The 17143-nt window shown below is 38.6% G+C and overlaps 1 protein-coding gene across 2 annotated transcripts in view; it reads left to right on the forward strand.

Annotated features, from left to right (window-relative positions):
• Spata6 (spermatogenesis associated 6) overlaps positions 1-17143 on the forward strand; it is a 90422-nt gene that overhangs the window by 59629 nt on the left and 13650 nt on the right. For both annotated transcript variants that reach the window (XM_005353594.3, XM_026781802.1), the window contains 2 exons: positions 5566-5750; positions 10130-10229. In XM_005353594.3, coding sequence (XP_005353651.1) covers positions 5566-5750; positions 10130-10229 — 285 coding nt within the window. The remainder of the gene's footprint in view (positions 1-5565; positions 5751-10129; positions 10230-17143) is intronic.

Consider the following 17143-nt stretch of genomic DNA (forward strand, 5'->3'; position numbering starts at 1 on the left):
CCCTCTATCTGATGTGTAGCTGGTAAAAATCTTTTACTGTTCTGTAGCCACTTCTCCTGAATGACAGTGTACTTTGCTTTAAAGAAGCCTTTCAGTTTCTTGAAGTCCTGTTTATTAATTGTTCTTACTTCCAGTGCTAACAGTATTCTGTTCAGAAAGCTTTTCCCTGTAGATCAGCCCCTTAATCTGGCCTTTCTTTTAGTCCCTCTGCTTAATAGAAAGGTCTTACTGTCTTGTTTCTTAGAATGTCCGAAGTATTTTTCCATTTTGACCTTATATCTTTTGTGTTTTTTACTTTTTTCCTGATTCTGTATGTTTTAATATCTGTTCTCAAAACAGGTCTTTCCTGAGGACATTGCTTTCTCTTTACCACCCCTTAGTTTATAAGATGTGAATGATAAAATTTATTTAATTTTAGTATTGAACATGATTTATAATACAGCATATATGCATATACATGTACAGACATGATTAAATCTACTTAACATCTGTCACTTCACCTACCTTCTTTATAGAATGTATAAGATCCTAGCACTTTTTACATATTAAGTATACAGTTACCTATAATCACCATGCTGTGCAACAGACCTGTGTGTATTCATCATCTTCTCTACTTGAAACTGCATCCTTTTTGGCCCCAGATAAGACCTAGGCAATAGTGGGGAGGGTGCCTGAAATGGCATTACCCTGTTTTCAGATTGATGAGTATCTTAAATATCACCATAGAACCTTCATCCAGCAACAGATGGAAACAGAGGCAGAGTCCTACATCAGAATACTGGGCTGAGTTCCCAAAGTCCAGTTGAAGAGTAGAAGAAATGAGAATATGAGCAAAGAGGTCAAGACCATGAGGGTTCATCCACTGAAGCAGGGAACTCACCAACTACAACTGGACTGGGAAAGGACAAGCATAGGACCAAGCTAGTCCCTCTGAATGTGGTTGACAGTTGTATAGCTGGGGTAGACTGTGGGGCCACTGACAGTGGCACTGGGATTTGTCTCTGCTGCATGCACTAGCTTTTTGGGATCCTAATTTCTTCGGATGTATACTTTGTTCAGCCTAGATGTAGTGGAGAAGGCCTTCAACCTTTCACAGGGCAAGGTACCTTGCTCTCTCTTAGGATTGGAGGGGGTGGGGCAGGAGGGTGTTTGGAGGTAGTGGGAGGAGAGGAGGGAGTTGAAATTTGGATTGTTTTTTAAAATATAATAAAAGAAATAAAAACAAGTAATAAAAAAGAAACTCCATCCTTTTGATTGAAGGCTTTCCCACCATCGCCCTTGACAATTTCCAATCCATACACTCCTTTTATGAGCTCTGCTTTTTCAGACTCTAGAGATAAGTGAGGTTAGAGTCTTTTGTCTTTCTGCATCTGGCTTCCTTAGATCAATGGCTTCTAGAATCATCTATTTTATTGCAAGTATCAGGAGTTCATTACTTTTAAAGATCACATAATACTCCATTATATTTATCATATTTTCCTAATCTTCATCTGTTGATGGAAACAAATTGTGGACAAGCTCATTACTTCTTAGGAGCCTTTGCTAAATGCAGATAAAAGTAAGTGCAACCCATGTTTCTTGCCAGCTGTTTCCTTAGAGACATAAGCTTGGAAGTTATGTGGTCTATTTTCCAACTTATCATGGGCAAGAGTTTTATTAATTTTTCTGCTATTTTACATTAATCTTAACTTTTCTATCTGCAAACATCTGTTCCCTTGCTGCCTGTTCCCAAGGAATACATAAATGAATATTTAGCTTTATGTTAAGGCCAGTATATTAAAATATCAACTTCTAAATTGCTCAGAGTAATGCTATTTGTTGTACAAATAAGGCCCTAACTTCAGAAGCTAAATATAGTAGAGATTTAATTTTAAATCTTAACAAATAGAAGGTTCTTCTAAACTTCTGCTTTGTTTTATGCAATAACTCATTTTGGGTCTCCCTTACTCTGGGGCCTCACAGGCCCCTTTGTAAACAGAAGGCTCTGTTTTCTGAGAGCCTTTCTTGAAATGGACATTTGTCTATGTTTTGCTGACAACAACTGGTCACAGTTCCTCCACTGATGCAAAGATGCTTCTTAGCAACGTCCCTACTCTGGAGGAGGGCAAGATGAGTTGGAGTCGATGTCTGTCACGTTCTTTGCATTTGAGATATGAAAAGGAGTTGTGACAGATGCCTAGTGGCTTCTTTTGCATTTTAGGTATGAACACGAGTTATGGTGGATGTGTGTCTAGTGGCTTCCATTGCATTCTAGACTTGAACACGTGGCAGATGCCTAGTGGCTTCCATTGCATTCTAGACATGAACACGTGTTGTGGCAGATGCCTAATGGCTTCCATTGTATTCTAGACATGAACACGTGTTGTGGCAGATGTCAAGTGGCTTCCATTGCATTCTAGACATGAGCATGAATTGTAGCAAATGTTAAGTGGCTCCTGTGGCATTCTAGCTATGAGCTTCTCTCTCCCCTTTGACAAGGATTTTGTGACTGAAACTATCATGTAACAAAACTAGAAATCATCTCTACTCTTGTTGCTATTTCATAGTAATATGGATATTAAGGGAATTCCTGTGTATTTTGACTATAATAATTATTAGGAACCATATACATAATGTTTTGACATTCTGCTCATCAATTTTCTATTAGTTTAAACTCTTTTGGACTTTATCTGATATGAATGTTTGGCCTTCCTGTACACCATTTGCATGTGCTGTGCTCATGAAAGTCAGAAGAGCATCAGATCCCATGGAACTGGAGTTAATAGTGGTTGGAAACCACCATGTGGATGCTGGGAACCAAACTTGGGCCCTCTGTAAGAGCAACAAGTAAGATAAATCCCTGAACATCTCTCCAGTTCCCAGCTTTGATTATTATAGCAGACACCAGAGGCAACTGCTTATAAAGAAACATATGATTTACAGTTAAAAGTTTATTGGTCCCATTGCTTTGGCAAGGTGGCATATGGTGGAAGCACATGGCAGGGAAAATCCACCCTCATCAGGATGCAGGGTGCATGAGAGAGGTGCACTGGATTCTACCATCTCCTAAAGACTTCCCAGTAGGCCCCACCCTTAATAGTTTTACCACCTCCTGACTTTTTTTGAGGCTTAATCTCAAAACATGGGTTTTTGCACAGCTTTTGAGAGTCAGATTATAGCAACTAAAAGCTAAAGGTTTTTGACATGATCAAGGAGAACTGAAAAAGCATCTCAGTAACATTGAGCTCTGTGGTCCTAATGTGTCATTGATGAAATTATGTCATTTAAAAATGAGCAGACAATTGAAGATTATTAATGTTCAGTAAGTAGCCTGCAACATAAAAGCCTTATTATATAGAAAATGTTTAAATCAGGCTTAGAAGGAGCATGTAGCGCATGAAAGTCTGTCAGTGTTGACTGATTATACTGGACATTGATTCAGTGGTTGTTTTAAATTTAGGACTTGGATTTATGATGCTAAAAGGTCTGAGGTGAGCAGATTGCCTGCAAAGAAAGCAAGCAGGCAAAAAACAACCAAATCTAAACCACAAGCCTAGATCCAGCAACAATCTGAGAAGTAACTTAGTAACTCATTCCTATTGCAATGGGAACAGCCTACATTGTGGTTCTCTGGGCCTGGCTCAAAGATGAGTTTAGTAATTTATATTTGTTTACATAAATGTAACCTTCTCCTATAGACTCATAGAAAAATACCAGGGAGATACATTGTAGAGCCATCAGCAATGCACCACCAACACATGAAAATTTGGCTAAAATGGTTATGCAGTCCTAGAAGCCTGTGCTTAGTTTTGGACTTAGTTTAACAAACCCACTACAAGACTTATTTCACCATGGCAGCTACAAAGACCTCAGAGAAGGGAGCTGAAGGATCCGGAGGATCTTAGCGGAAGGTTCTATCTCTGCACTCGGGCTTTTAACAGTATCTTGAATCTATAGACTTTAGTGGCCATTGGGGTTGTCACTAGATGTCTCCCCAATAGCTGTATGCTCTGATGACCTCAAGGGAAGTTTTTTGGGACACGATACAGAAAGGGAGGATACTGCCTTGACTGTAATATCTCTGGAAATAAAAAGTTAAGAGTTGATACTTACAGGGTTTGGAGTCATGAACATTTTAATGGAGAGCATTCAGTGAAGAATTTAATTGATAAAGTTTGTATATAAAATTTTAGGGTTAATAAACACAGGGTAGAGGTTTACCAGTCATAATCGGTGAGTAGTGGAGGAAAGGGTTCATCTGTTCTGAGAAGGGCATTACTTGTCCAGACAAAGAGAAGAATCAGTATTATTTTGAGAAGGGTACCCAATTGATGATTGAGCCTTTTGCTTTTTAGGAAGATCATTATGGGGAAGCCCTGGAGTAAATTCTGAAGCTATTCACAAGTTTACAGCCTTGTTTTTCTGGCCAAAAGTTTGAGAGAGTCAGGAGAAGGTTATGTGAAATGGAGGTGGGCCATAGTTCTTCATGTAGTTAAGCCATATGGATGCAATTGTTCTAGGTTCTCCTATTTCACTAAGTTATATGTTTCCCCCTTAATATGTTGCACATTGTGGGAGCTATTGAACTAAACATGACAAACGCCAATTGCATCCATTTTTTCAACTCTTGTAATTTTGTGTCTTTATGTCTGAATAAAACTTTATTGTGTATATGCACCACATCTTCTTTATTCATCCTCTCATCTGTTAAGGACACGGGCTGATTCCCTAACATGGCCCTTGTGTCTCCAGGTCTCTATTTCTGTGTTCTTCTCACTGTTAGGTCCCTGGTGACCGTTCTTTAAAAGGATTCTTTTTCATCTATTCCCATTTCACCCATCAGCATTTCTAATCTCCTTTCTTGTTTTACTTCCCCTGGTGGAATGTAATACTCCTTGGAATGATTCACATTTTATTTATGTATCTTGCTCTGTGTTTATGTCTTAAAGCTATTTATCCTTAATAGAATTCTACTTGTGTAGAAGTTCCACAGTTGTACACATTTGTTAATTTTTCTGTCTTGATTGATGTATCTGGCTGTTTCCAGAAGCAGTGAATACAGGTTAGAGGGAGAACTTGAATTGTACCTGCTTGACCCTCATAGCTAAACTAAGCAATTGGTGGTTTATTCATTTGTGTTCTTTATTTTACATAGACCAGTCTAAATACTCATAACACCCCTACTCAAGTGGATGGGGAAAGCCCAGGAGGCTTCAACCTCTACACAAAAACTTCAGGCAACTAAATAATGCTCAGAGTAGGAGAAATAGTCTTATCCAGTGACAAACACACCAATTAATTATCCAGACCAGTGATCAACAGACTGACTGATGATTTCATGTATTTAGGAAACACATGGAACAACAATTAATGAAAATGAGATCATAAATTTGAAAAAGAGCAAGGCGAGGGATGTATAGGCAAATTTAGTGGGAGGAAAATGGTGGAAATAGGATATAATTACAATTTCCAAAAAGAAAATAAATAATTAAAAATCAAAAATATATTGTATTCATTTTATAGTGCGCATGTATGTGTGTGTATGTATGCACATATAGATAGATACACATGTATTTTTTAAAACAGGTTATCAGGACACCACATGGGAGAGACTTTGAGGATCCCTTCGAAAGGTGTGAGGAATATCTGAGCCCAAGGCCGTGTACCAAGCCCCAGCATTCTGCAAGGACCTTACTAGTCCATTCAGCACCCTCAACAGCACCAAAGCATTGTCAAAGCCCTGTGCTAAATAGAGGCTCTCTCAGGGAAAGGTAAGTGTAGTTTCTGGTTTTCTTCATTTTTCTTTTCTTTCCGAACAGAAAGACTGTGAGTTCAAGGCCAGCCTGGGATACACTTTTCATCTTTTGAATGTTTGGCATTAGAAACAGGGACCAGCATATTCATGTAATGTAATTATTTATAAAATTAAATTTTAATTTTGAGGCTTACTAAAATTGTTTGCTTGGAATAGATTATATATTATGTTGATATTTCTCCCTACCCACAGTTCACTTGAAGTGAGTTTGTTAGCCAGATCTGGACTCTATTCCTAATTACTTAATGTAATTCCTAAAGTGAAAATCTGAATTGTGATAGGTTGTTTTAGTAGACCCATTTTGGCGGAAGCTGCTTGTTTGGTTTTGGTTGCTTAGACCCGAAATAATCACACAGAAACTATATTATTTGCAATATTGTTTGGTCAAAGCTTAAGCATCTTTTTATCTAGCTCTTATATCCTAAACTAACTCATCTCCATTAATCTGTGCATCACCGCAAGGTTGTGGCCTACCGGCAAAGTTTCAACAGGCTCTGGCAGAGGCATCTGTCTCCTGTGGCAGCTACATGGCTTCTCTCTGACTCTGCCTACTCTCTCTATATATCTTTTTCAGCCTGTCTTTACTCTGCTAAGCCATAAAGCAGTCTCTTTATTAACCAATGGCAATAAAAGATGTTCACAGCATACATCACCTCCCATATCAGACCAGTAGTGATTTATTATTATTGATTAACCCTAAGTATAGAAATAACCTAGGTTGAATTTTCTGATTAGTCTCAGTGGTGAAGCATGCATTGTTGTGTGGCACCTGGCTTCTCATTTACCTCCTGCCAGCAATCCAGTAGAATATAAACCATGGGAAGAGTAAAGCACTCCCTCTAGGAATGCTGGCATCCAAGTCAGAAGGGTGGTTATGTGTTGGCACGGGAAAAAACCACCATTTTTATATAAGACAATTCTTTACCCACTTAAAAATTCTAGGTTATTTAAAAAACTTTTACAGAAAAATTGAAACTTGGGAGATACATTTTCAACACTGTGACTCTCACGTTTCATGGTTAGAGATGGCATAAAAAAGTAGCCAGTGAATTCTTAAAACATATTACGTTCATTCACCAGGCATAATCACAATTATTTAATTAGCTGTAGAGATAATATCAGTAGTCTGGATGAACAAGCTATCTTGAACAAGATTATGGCTGCTGCATTAAAACATTCTGTTCTGAACAGATAGATTTATGTTTCTTCATTAGCTTTGTAAACATTTGAACTGGGAGAGGGAGAGAATGTGAGTATATGTGTGATGCTGGCCTCTTGGTAGTGAGATGCAGAATATTTTTTAATTTACTTTGTTTTTTAGAATTTCATGCATGAGTGTTAAATTTATATCATTCCCCTTTCCTCCCTCCGTTAGGCTCCTCCCATGTCTTTCCCTACCCCCTCTTAAATTCATGACCTCGTCTTCTATATTCATTATTGTTACACACACACACACATGTACACATACGTACTGGATCCGTTTAGTATTGCTCATGTATACATGTGTTTAGGTCTTGGAATTATGTAATCTATAGGGGTCTCTTTCCTAGAGAAATCTGATTTTCCTTTCCCTTAGTAGCCACTGATTTCCTGTAACTCTCATCTCGGGTTGGAGCCTCTGGAAATGTCCCGCTTTCATGTTCATGTTTCCCAGTGCTGTCATTATGTAGGTCTTGTTTATGGAGCCTTATTTCTGAGCTTTCATGTGTGCATCATCCCTTCATGTCTAGAAGACACTATCTTGCAGTAGGTGCTCTGACTCTTAAGGTCTTCTCACTCCCTCTTTAGCTCACTCCCTGAGCTTAAGTGTAGGGCTTGTGTTGTAGATGTACCAATTGGAGCCAGCCACCTTGCTATCACTTGTTCTCTACATTTTTATGAATTTTGATCAATGCCATTTCTAGTTCATTAGAATCATGTCTAACAGGAATGGTATTGTGATATAGGAGAATTCTCACATGGTGTGTGTTTGCATGCATACACGCACATGCACACACACACACACACACACACACACACACACACACACACACACACACACGGACCTGAGTTATTTTATTTGTGTATACAATGTTAACTATAATTTTTTTTATTGAATATAGCTAAAATTAGCTGTCCAATTATATTTCAGTGGAAGAAATACCTTAATAATAAATGTAACTGTTTACATTCTTTCTCTCCCATCTTCCCTCAAGTCTTACTGAAACCTGGTTTCACTCTGTAACCTCAGCTGTCCTGGAAATTGCTATGTAGACCAGACTGGCCTCACCTTGTGCTGATCCTCCTGTGTCTGCCTAAGGAGAGTTAGGATAATTTACTTTCATGCCAAATAAATGTGGTTAAGCTTTTTGCTAAAGTAAAACGAGTGCTCTTAATATTCAAAATTAACTGTTTTACTTTTGATTCAATGAAAATAAGGCACATTTAAAATAAATAGTGAATTAGTTTGAACTCATGTATTTAATCTATAAAGAAGGACATACCCCTAGCATTCAATTCATATTACTAGGAGCAAATCGTTTTATTCTTTCCAGGACTCAGTAGTCCTCTTTAAATGGATGGCACTCTCAGGTTTGGTGTTTCTAGGTCACTAGCGATGCATTTGCAGGTGTTTACACGATCCATTGTAGTCATGACACATTGTAAGTGAAACTGAAACCAATGTGTATTGTCTATCCCAGGTCAAAGTCTGGTCTAGAAGTTGTATGTCAGAGGCACAGCGTCAGAAGTTTATATGTATAGTACTCATTAAAATTACATTTTCTCTAAGATTACAGTATAAGATGCTAACTTTTTGATCATGGTGTATAATAAACAGATTTTAAAAATGTTATCAGTTTATGCCACTGAATCCTTGTTTTAGTCCAAATGCTTTTTTCTTTTCACCCACTTAAAAAATACCTCAAGAAATTTCCATGCCATAAAATGGTTTCAATTTTGATTGTATTTCAGGAGCACATTTTCTCTAAGTATAAATATTAATATTATGACCCAGATTTGTTTTACACTTTACAATGTTGCTAAAATCAGGCTTAGATATTAGCATACCTAATTAAAAGGGAATTGGTGCCCTTTTAAATCATGCTAAGTTTTTTTCTTTTGTAAATCATATTAAAGATTGTGAGGCAAGCATTCCTTACGCCATAGCACAGACTAGTGGATCTAGATGCTCATAGTGCCATTGGGAGGCTCTGGAGTTGCACAGTTGGATCTTAGCGTTCCACAATGGGCTTCATGTACTCAAATAATTGTTCTACCAATCCACTGGCATAGGTGAAACTAGTTTTTCTTTTGTCTATGTGAGAGATTGTTTGGGATTATCTATTAAATTGATTGTCTATTGATTATGCCATTTAAAGTATATCATTTCAACATCCACCTATTTAATAACCTATACTTTGTGTAATAGTGTAATATTCAAATTTTGTAAGTAAGAACAAGCTGAGAACAAAAAGGGAACCAGATTTAAGTAATATATTAACACACTATTTTTTATAGGGGAATTATCAATAACACTTTAAATACATGCATTATAAATAAGGGAATCAGGAACTTTTCAGGATGACCTGAATAAAATAAAATAGCTTAATTATATGAATGTCAATTTTGAATTAAAGAAGAGCAGAATGAAAAGATGTTTTATTTCTTCTCTGACATTTTAAATCCCAGTGTGTAGACTTTAATTAAATTTATAATTTTCTCATCTATATTTAAATACTTCGTTCCTTTACAAGTTTGATTCTCATAGCGGATAGAGAGGTGATGCACCTTTGTTGAGATGGGACCATTTTGTTCCTATTCAGAAATGGAATATTTCAGAATAATTCCCATTCTGAGTGGAAATGGAAATGTGAGTGGATTTAGAGATTTTTTTTCATTTCATACACACGCACACACACACACACACACACACACACACGCACACACGTTGCTTATTTCATAAAATTTGTGGGTTGTAACTTCCTGTTTCTTCCACATAGTTTTAGGGGATATCAATTATTAGAAAATAAGTGCTAATTTTAAAGACATTGTACATGGAATTATTCTTCTGATGTGAACATCTACATCTTTATGTAGAGATAAGTGCTGAAGAGTGATGTGTCAAAATCATTATAGTGATCAGATATGTAGGTCCCGTCTCCCAAATACATGTCAAAGTTAATTATTTTAGACCTTGCAGGAAATTGATAGGGCAGCTGAGAATGAGTGCGTGAATGAGCTCTTTCTCCTCATTGCTGGCCACGGGGAGAAAGCATATTATTTGGAGGTTATAAAGTTTGGGAAAAGTTTTGTTTCTTTCCTCTCTTTAAGAGCTACTCTTCTTTGTACCCACAGGTTCCACTCTGACTGGTGTTCACCTTCAAACTGCGATGAGATCCACGACCGGGTCAAGGACGTCCTGAAAACCCATCAGGCTCACGCAAGGCACATCTGCGTTAGTTCCTAGTGTTTTCTCTTCTTTAATAATATAGTTCTTATTTTATTAAATAGGCTCCCCAAACCAGCCAAGGTGCTTACAGGTTGTGATTCTTAGTTATGCGGAAGGAAAATACATTCTCTGAAGGAATTGCTGGGTTTACTAGAAGCCACATAACTAACTTCCTGCTTGGCCAGAGTCATGCAGAATGCCTTTTGATTATTATCTTTATGTATTTTATTACATGTATTTATCTGTTTATTTCTTGAGTAAGTGTGTATGTGGAAGTCTTGTTTTGTGACCCAGTGAGAAGATTCCATCTGGGGAAGGTGTATTTGGTTCTCTAGGCAGACAAGGGAGAAAGGGGACGTGTGGAGTACCTCGTTCAAATCAGTTCTTGAGTTGACCTACACATCAATAAATATACAAAGAGAGAAGAGCAGGTCAGGGTTTGGCTTCATTTTAGGGAAGAGCAGGATACAATATTTTCTGAGATAAAGTACACAAATGTGTTTATATTTGTGGTAACTTGGAGTCATAACAGTATAATATTTTTGTGTTAGGTTTTTGGATTTCATCAATTAATCTACTACTACTTGTAGTTTGTATTTTTCAAAAAAGTCATATCAGTTTTCTTTTACAAAAGTAAAAATCTTGCATTTTAATTAGGATTGTTGTAGCTTTTGTTTAGATTAAAATTTATATTTCTTTTTCCTTTTTACCACTTCAGTTGTTCAGTTTTTAAAAACTATTGTGTTGTGGCTATTGCTCTAACATTCACACAGGATGAATTATTTGTTTGCTGACTTTTCTAATAGTATTGCGATGGGGAATGTTGAACTTTTTGTATGTTTATTATAACACATGTTATTTCTACATTCCCTAATAATTTGCTATACCCTAAAATGTAGTACTATCTAAAAATGTACATTTCTACATTGCTAAAACACAAGAATTCATTGCTGTCTGTAAGGTAGCAATTATCTACTTTAGGTTCATATCTATCCTGCCCTTCATCTATGAGCAGCAAGAAACAGATTTTAAATTGGAATCTATAGTATTTCTGGCAGTATCAGATTGAACGTTTAATTTTACCAAAATATATGTGGTCTGGGTGTGGTGTGAAGGAGCAAACGTGGATGAAGAAGAGTAGAGCAGAGAAATGTGCAACTCTGACAGAGTGGAAGATTAAGTATTTGAAACCTCGTGAGCTTTAGAACCCATGATGTAATGATTTCTTCTTCTTTTTTTTTTGGTGCTGAATCCTGTGCATATCAGGCAGATGCTCTGCCAGTGAGCTGTGTTCCCAGTCCATTTGTGGTTAACTTTTAAAATGTTTTATTTCTATTTTATATGTAAGAGCATTTGCCTGAATGTATGCATTTATATCATGTATGTGTCTGGTGCCCACAGAGAGCAGGAAAGGGCACCGAATACCCTGGAACTGGAGTTCCAGATGGTTGTAAGCCACTGTTTGGGTGCTGGGAACTGAGCTTGGCCCTCTCTGAGAGGAACAAGTGTTTTAACTGCTGAGCCATCTCTCCAGCTAATTTTTGATGTCTTAAAGCCCCAGCATACTTTTAAAAACCAAATATTGACAAGCATATTCTAAAAGACACATAGAAAAGAGAACTTATAAAATCAGAAGAAGAATCAGTAAGATGACTCAGAATGTAAAGGTGCTTGCTGCCAAACTGATGACCCGAGTTCGATCCCTGGGAACTCATATAGTTGAAGGTGACAACCCATTCCAGACATGTGTTGTGGCACATGTGTACATGAGCACACATATACACACATAGGCACATGCATACGTGCATTTAAATTATTTTTAACAATCTTGCACATGTATACAATGAAATATGATCATATCTGCCTTTTATTCCCCACTTACGACTACCACATGTCTCCAACACAACTCCTTCCAATCTCTTGTCTATGCCTTAAAAAAATAACTCACTAAGTCTACTTTTGTGTGTGCTCTGCATTGGAGCGTGGAAAACCTTCTTGTGGCTACATCTTCAAGGAATATTGATTCCCCAACAACTCTCCATGACCAATGAAAAATTTTTCTGAAAAGAACAAATGTGTAAGCCTTGCCGTCTGGCCTCAGCAGTTTGCTGTGTTGAGGATAGTGTAGCATTCACTAAAGCCACAGACATTAAATGAGTAGAACAGAGATTCCACAAATTAACCCACACAAATGCTATCACTGATATGTAAAAACGGTGTAAAACCAATTCAGTGGAAATTGAATTCCTTGCCCAGGAAATTCTTGTCCCTGCCCCCCAGTGTTAAGATTACAGGTGTGCCACCACTCCTGGTGTTGTTTACACTGGTAGTGGGGTTGAACTTGTGTCCTCTGGCTATCAAGGCAGGCAGTCTCCCCACCCAATGCCTTGTATTTTTGTCTTTGAAACAAATGAAAATAAAACCAAAGCAACCCAACAGCAACAAAAAAGAAAGTTCCCTTGGTCCATGTTTCACAACAAATAAAAGGACCTTATTATTACAACACCTTCAAAGGAAAGCATGGAGAAAATATGGACAATTCAAATTTGGCAAGGAATTTTTTTGACATGACACAACCCACACCAGATAAAAGCAAATTAAATTTGGTCTCATAAAGTTTATAGATGTTTGCCTCATGAACGGCACTGCTAGAAGAATGGAAAGCCTTAGTCTGGGTGAAAAATTTTCAACAGGGTCTGGATTTGATCCCCAGACCCATGTGGTGTGGAGTGGAGGAGTAGGAACTAGCCCAAGTTCACTTCACAAGCGATCATCATGTTCTCTTTGGTGTCACGTGGCGTGAAGGGTTCTCAGTGATGCTGTGACCTCAGTCTAACTTGAGAAAACACATCTGTACTGAAAGACTGCTTTTAAAACATGCATGCCCTGGGTTAGAGAGTGGTTCAGCAGACTAGTCTCACAACCCAAATATAAACTACTTGAGCAATATTCTTACAATTGGCAAGTAATTGGTCATAGATAAGGAGACATGCTGACTAAATGCTATGCATATTCTATACTGAACCCTGTAAGAGCAGAAGGGCATTGTCGAGAAGACTAGAGGTCCAAATACAGCTGGCAGCTAGTGTGTCGGTGCTGTGCTGAAGAGAGACTCTTAGCTTGGTTGAGCATACCCTGGTCATCACAGATGTGCATGCCAAGAGACTCTCAATGAAAGGGGGCACATCTGTGTCTGCTTCTGTATCCTCTTTGCAATTTTTCAATGAATTTAAAATTGTATTCCAAATTTTAAACTGTAAAACGTTATTGAGAGTTTCATTTCGGTCCTCTCAATTTTAACAAGAGTTGGTATGATTCTAGGTTTCCTTTTTTCTCACAAGAAGGAAATTCTTCTGCTTGCTCAGCATGGAACTTCTCCTTGGGCAGGATTTCTGCTTTAGTGCCTCCCTCATTCTGCAATTTCCAGTGCTCATCATGGAGGGGGCAGTAAGCTCCATGTTGCACCATGGAGTCTCAGTGCAGTTTGCTTCTTAGGTCTTTAATTTTGTCTGCCTAGCACAGGGGGTTCCGAAACCCCTGTGATTTCTCTGTCCTCCAGAGGTGGAACTGTTGAGCAAAGCAGAGAGTCTTGGTTTTTCATTGCTCAAAAGCCACAGATGTTCCCAGCAGAAAGCCGGCTGTGGACCATTATTAGTTCACCTCTTCGGGGTGATCTCCTCTGGAGACTCTTGTCACCACAATTCCTGTTATTTGAGCAGCTTTCTGGTGCTTTTAAGTAGCAGAAGAGTTAATGTAGTCAGTCTACTTTATCCTCCTATTCAGAAGTAGGAGACTATCACTCCACTTCTTAAAATTAATTTTTTATTTGCCTCTGGCTTGACTTACTGGGACATAAAATAATGTTGCTCATGTTGGCGTATGCTAGGCATTAACTTCAACAGAGTCCAATAGCAAATGGAGCACAAACTTATAATTAGGCAATGTTTCCTGCCCACATCCATTTGTACAATGTCCTCTCCCCGAGCGGCTATGTGCTCTGCACAGCACTGTACAAAGCTCAGAGGCTTTTCTCATGAAATCACATTTTCTGCCTGTAAGGAGCATAGAGTATTTTAATAAACCACCGAATGAATATGGAACAGTAAAACAACAGTGTGCTACAGCATGCAGTTAAGTGTTTGAATAAAAAGCATAATCATGGATTATTGTACTCTCAGAGAAAAACTGAAGTTGGCAAACAGAACACAATGTTTATTAGAGGCTAGGCACTGTGCCTACATTGGTCTAGTTTTCCTTTCAGGAATCTTGTAAATCATTATTAGGCAATATGTAGTATTTCAAAGACAAGGAAGCTGACACTCAGGAAGATTAGTGACGTGGATAAGGTTACACAGCCACTGCAGATGCTTTTAACCAGGATTTGAATTCAGGAGACATCCTTAATTTGGACTACTTCATTAGTTGGTGATGAGTTCTAAGTACAGTCATATACACATAGCCCAGAGATGTGGTTACACTTAAGCACATGAAAATAGATCCCGTTAGGAGTCATAGATATGTTCATGCTCAGGAAGTCAGTGTGATCACAGCAGACATGGCTGCCGATTGCTTGTTGTATCAGCATTTTCTCCCCCTTTTTTTGGTAAGGAAATTAGGTTGCTAACAGTGAGTGGGATGTTGGTTTAGGGCAAGAATTAGAGTTTTGAATGAGACCTACCAAAGCAGTGTGTTGGAGGAGTCAATCGGAAAAGATGTGTGATTTGCCAGGAAAGATTGTAGTTTAGATCTGATAGTCTGAAATTCAAATACCCGTTGAGTTGGAATTTATTGTATCGCCACTTTATGCCAGGCAGTGAACTAAGTGATATTTTATGCCAACTTTGAAACCAGACTTTTGTCAAAGATATTTCTATAATTCCCTCATAGATGCTATAGGTTTTTGTATATTTAGTATATGTAACATGTTTAGAAGGACAGCCATGCATTAAGAATTTAGTAAACCTTGTTCTTTATTTTTTTTTCACCCTTAAATAGTAGTTTATTGGCAGTGGGCTGGAAGGGATGGCAGAATTAGCATTCGCAGACAACACCACACCAGTCACAAGGGCAGCAAGAGTGATGGATGGGAAAGCCTGAAGGCCCCCTCTTCAAAAGCAAGTGGGTAGGCAGGGGCCTGGAGTGTTGATGGGGAAACCTTGTTCTTTAAAATCATATACCTCCTAACTGGTCTGCAACTTCCAGTGCTACATAAACTCAGGCCCTCTGGAGCACAGCAGTGTGAAGCAGTGATGTTCCCCAGATGGTCCAAACCCTGCCGTTGCCTCTGCATTCTCTCATTTGAAACCTATGTCCCCTCCCCTCCATACCCAAAGGAAGCCTGAGGTAGAGGCTAAAAGATATAAACATATAGCTGGAGAGTTGGCTCAATGGCTAAGAGAATTTGTTGCTCTTGAAGATGACTTGGGTTCAGTTGTCAGCACCCACGTCATAGTTCACATCCATTTATAACTCCTGTTCCAGGGTGGATCCAATGTCTTCTTTTGACCTCCAAGGGTACCAGGGACACACATAGCATATATACATACATACATGCAGGCAGGCAAAACATGCACATATGATAAAATAAGTCTTAAAATCATTGGGAAAGGGGAAATGGATGAAGAGAGAGAGGAGGGAGAAAGAGAGATCTGCAAGGTAAAGTGTAAATCTCCAGAAGATCCACAATGCTGTCTGCTAACCCTGAGCCTTCAAGGAGGAGCTAAAGCCCCCAAAGGCCCTGAACTAAGTGCAAAGAAGGGAGGAAAGATTCCTGAAGAGAGGAAAGAAAAAATTCCCACAGAACACAGAGCTGCCGAAACAGAGCAGGCACAGACAGCTGGAGTACTGCAGATGCCAAGGGAAGGGTGCAGATTTTATAGCTCAACTCATACACAGTGCAAATTGAAACACCATTTTATCAAGCTTTATAAAGATGCAGAATTTGGTGTTTTAAAGCTCTTTTAGCCCAAAGAACATTTTATTCATTATTTTGGGAGGATGGCATATGTCACTAAGAGAATGTCTCCCAAGCCTGCCCAATATGGGGAAAATACCTTTCCCTGATTGTTTGTAAAGACTCCCAGATTTCCCTGGAAGTGCTCCATTAGCTTGATTGTTTAAGTTTTTATTGTTGTTGTTTTGTTTTTTGTTTTTTATTTTTTTGGTTTTTTGAGACGGGATTTTTCCAAAGCTTTGGACCCTGTCCTGGAATTAGCTCTGTAGACCAGGCTGGCTTTGAGTTCACAGAAATCCACCTGCCTCTGCCTCCTGAGTGCTGGATTTAAAGGCCACCACCACCTGACAATTGTTTAAGCTTTGATGCTGTTTCTACATTTGGTTCATCATACTCTTAAACTTTCTATTGTAAGTTTTTCTTTACCCTTGGGTTACTTAAGAATATGTTTGAGTACCAAGCTCTCTTTAAAAGTAGAGGCGTAGAGGTGGTTTTTGTTTTGTTTTGAGAAAGGTTATTTCGGTGTAACAATCTTGGTTGTCCTGGAACTCACTTTGTAGACCAGGCTGGCCCCAAACTTGGAGATCTGCCTGACTCTGCCTCCCAAGTGCTAGGATTAAAGGCGTGTGCACTACTGCTCGGTGAGTCGTCCTTTTTGCACATTTTTTAAAATTTTATGTATGTGTGCATGCTAGTACATGTGAGTGTGAGTACATGTGAGTGTGAGTACATGTGAGTGTGAGTGCGTGTGAGTGTGAGTGCGTGTGAGTGAGTGTGAGTGCGTGTGAGTGTGAGTGCACGTGAGTGTGAGTGCACGTGAGTGTGAGGGCATTGTTGGGGGGATATGCATGAAGGTCAGAAGACAGGTAGCAAGCGCTGGTTTTTCTTCTTCCATGTTAGTTCCCAGGATCAACCCAGGCCTTCAGGCTTGACAGCAGGTCCATTTCTCAGTGAGCCTCCTATTGCC

The sequence above is a fragment of the Microtus ochrogaster genome, chromosome 10, assembly GCF_000317375.1.
Source record: "Microtus ochrogaster isolate Prairie Vole_2 chromosome 10, MicOch1.0, whole genome shotgun sequence".
In the NCBI taxonomy this organism is placed as follows: Eukaryota; Metazoa; Chordata; class Mammalia; order Rodentia; family Cricetidae; genus Microtus; species Microtus ochrogaster.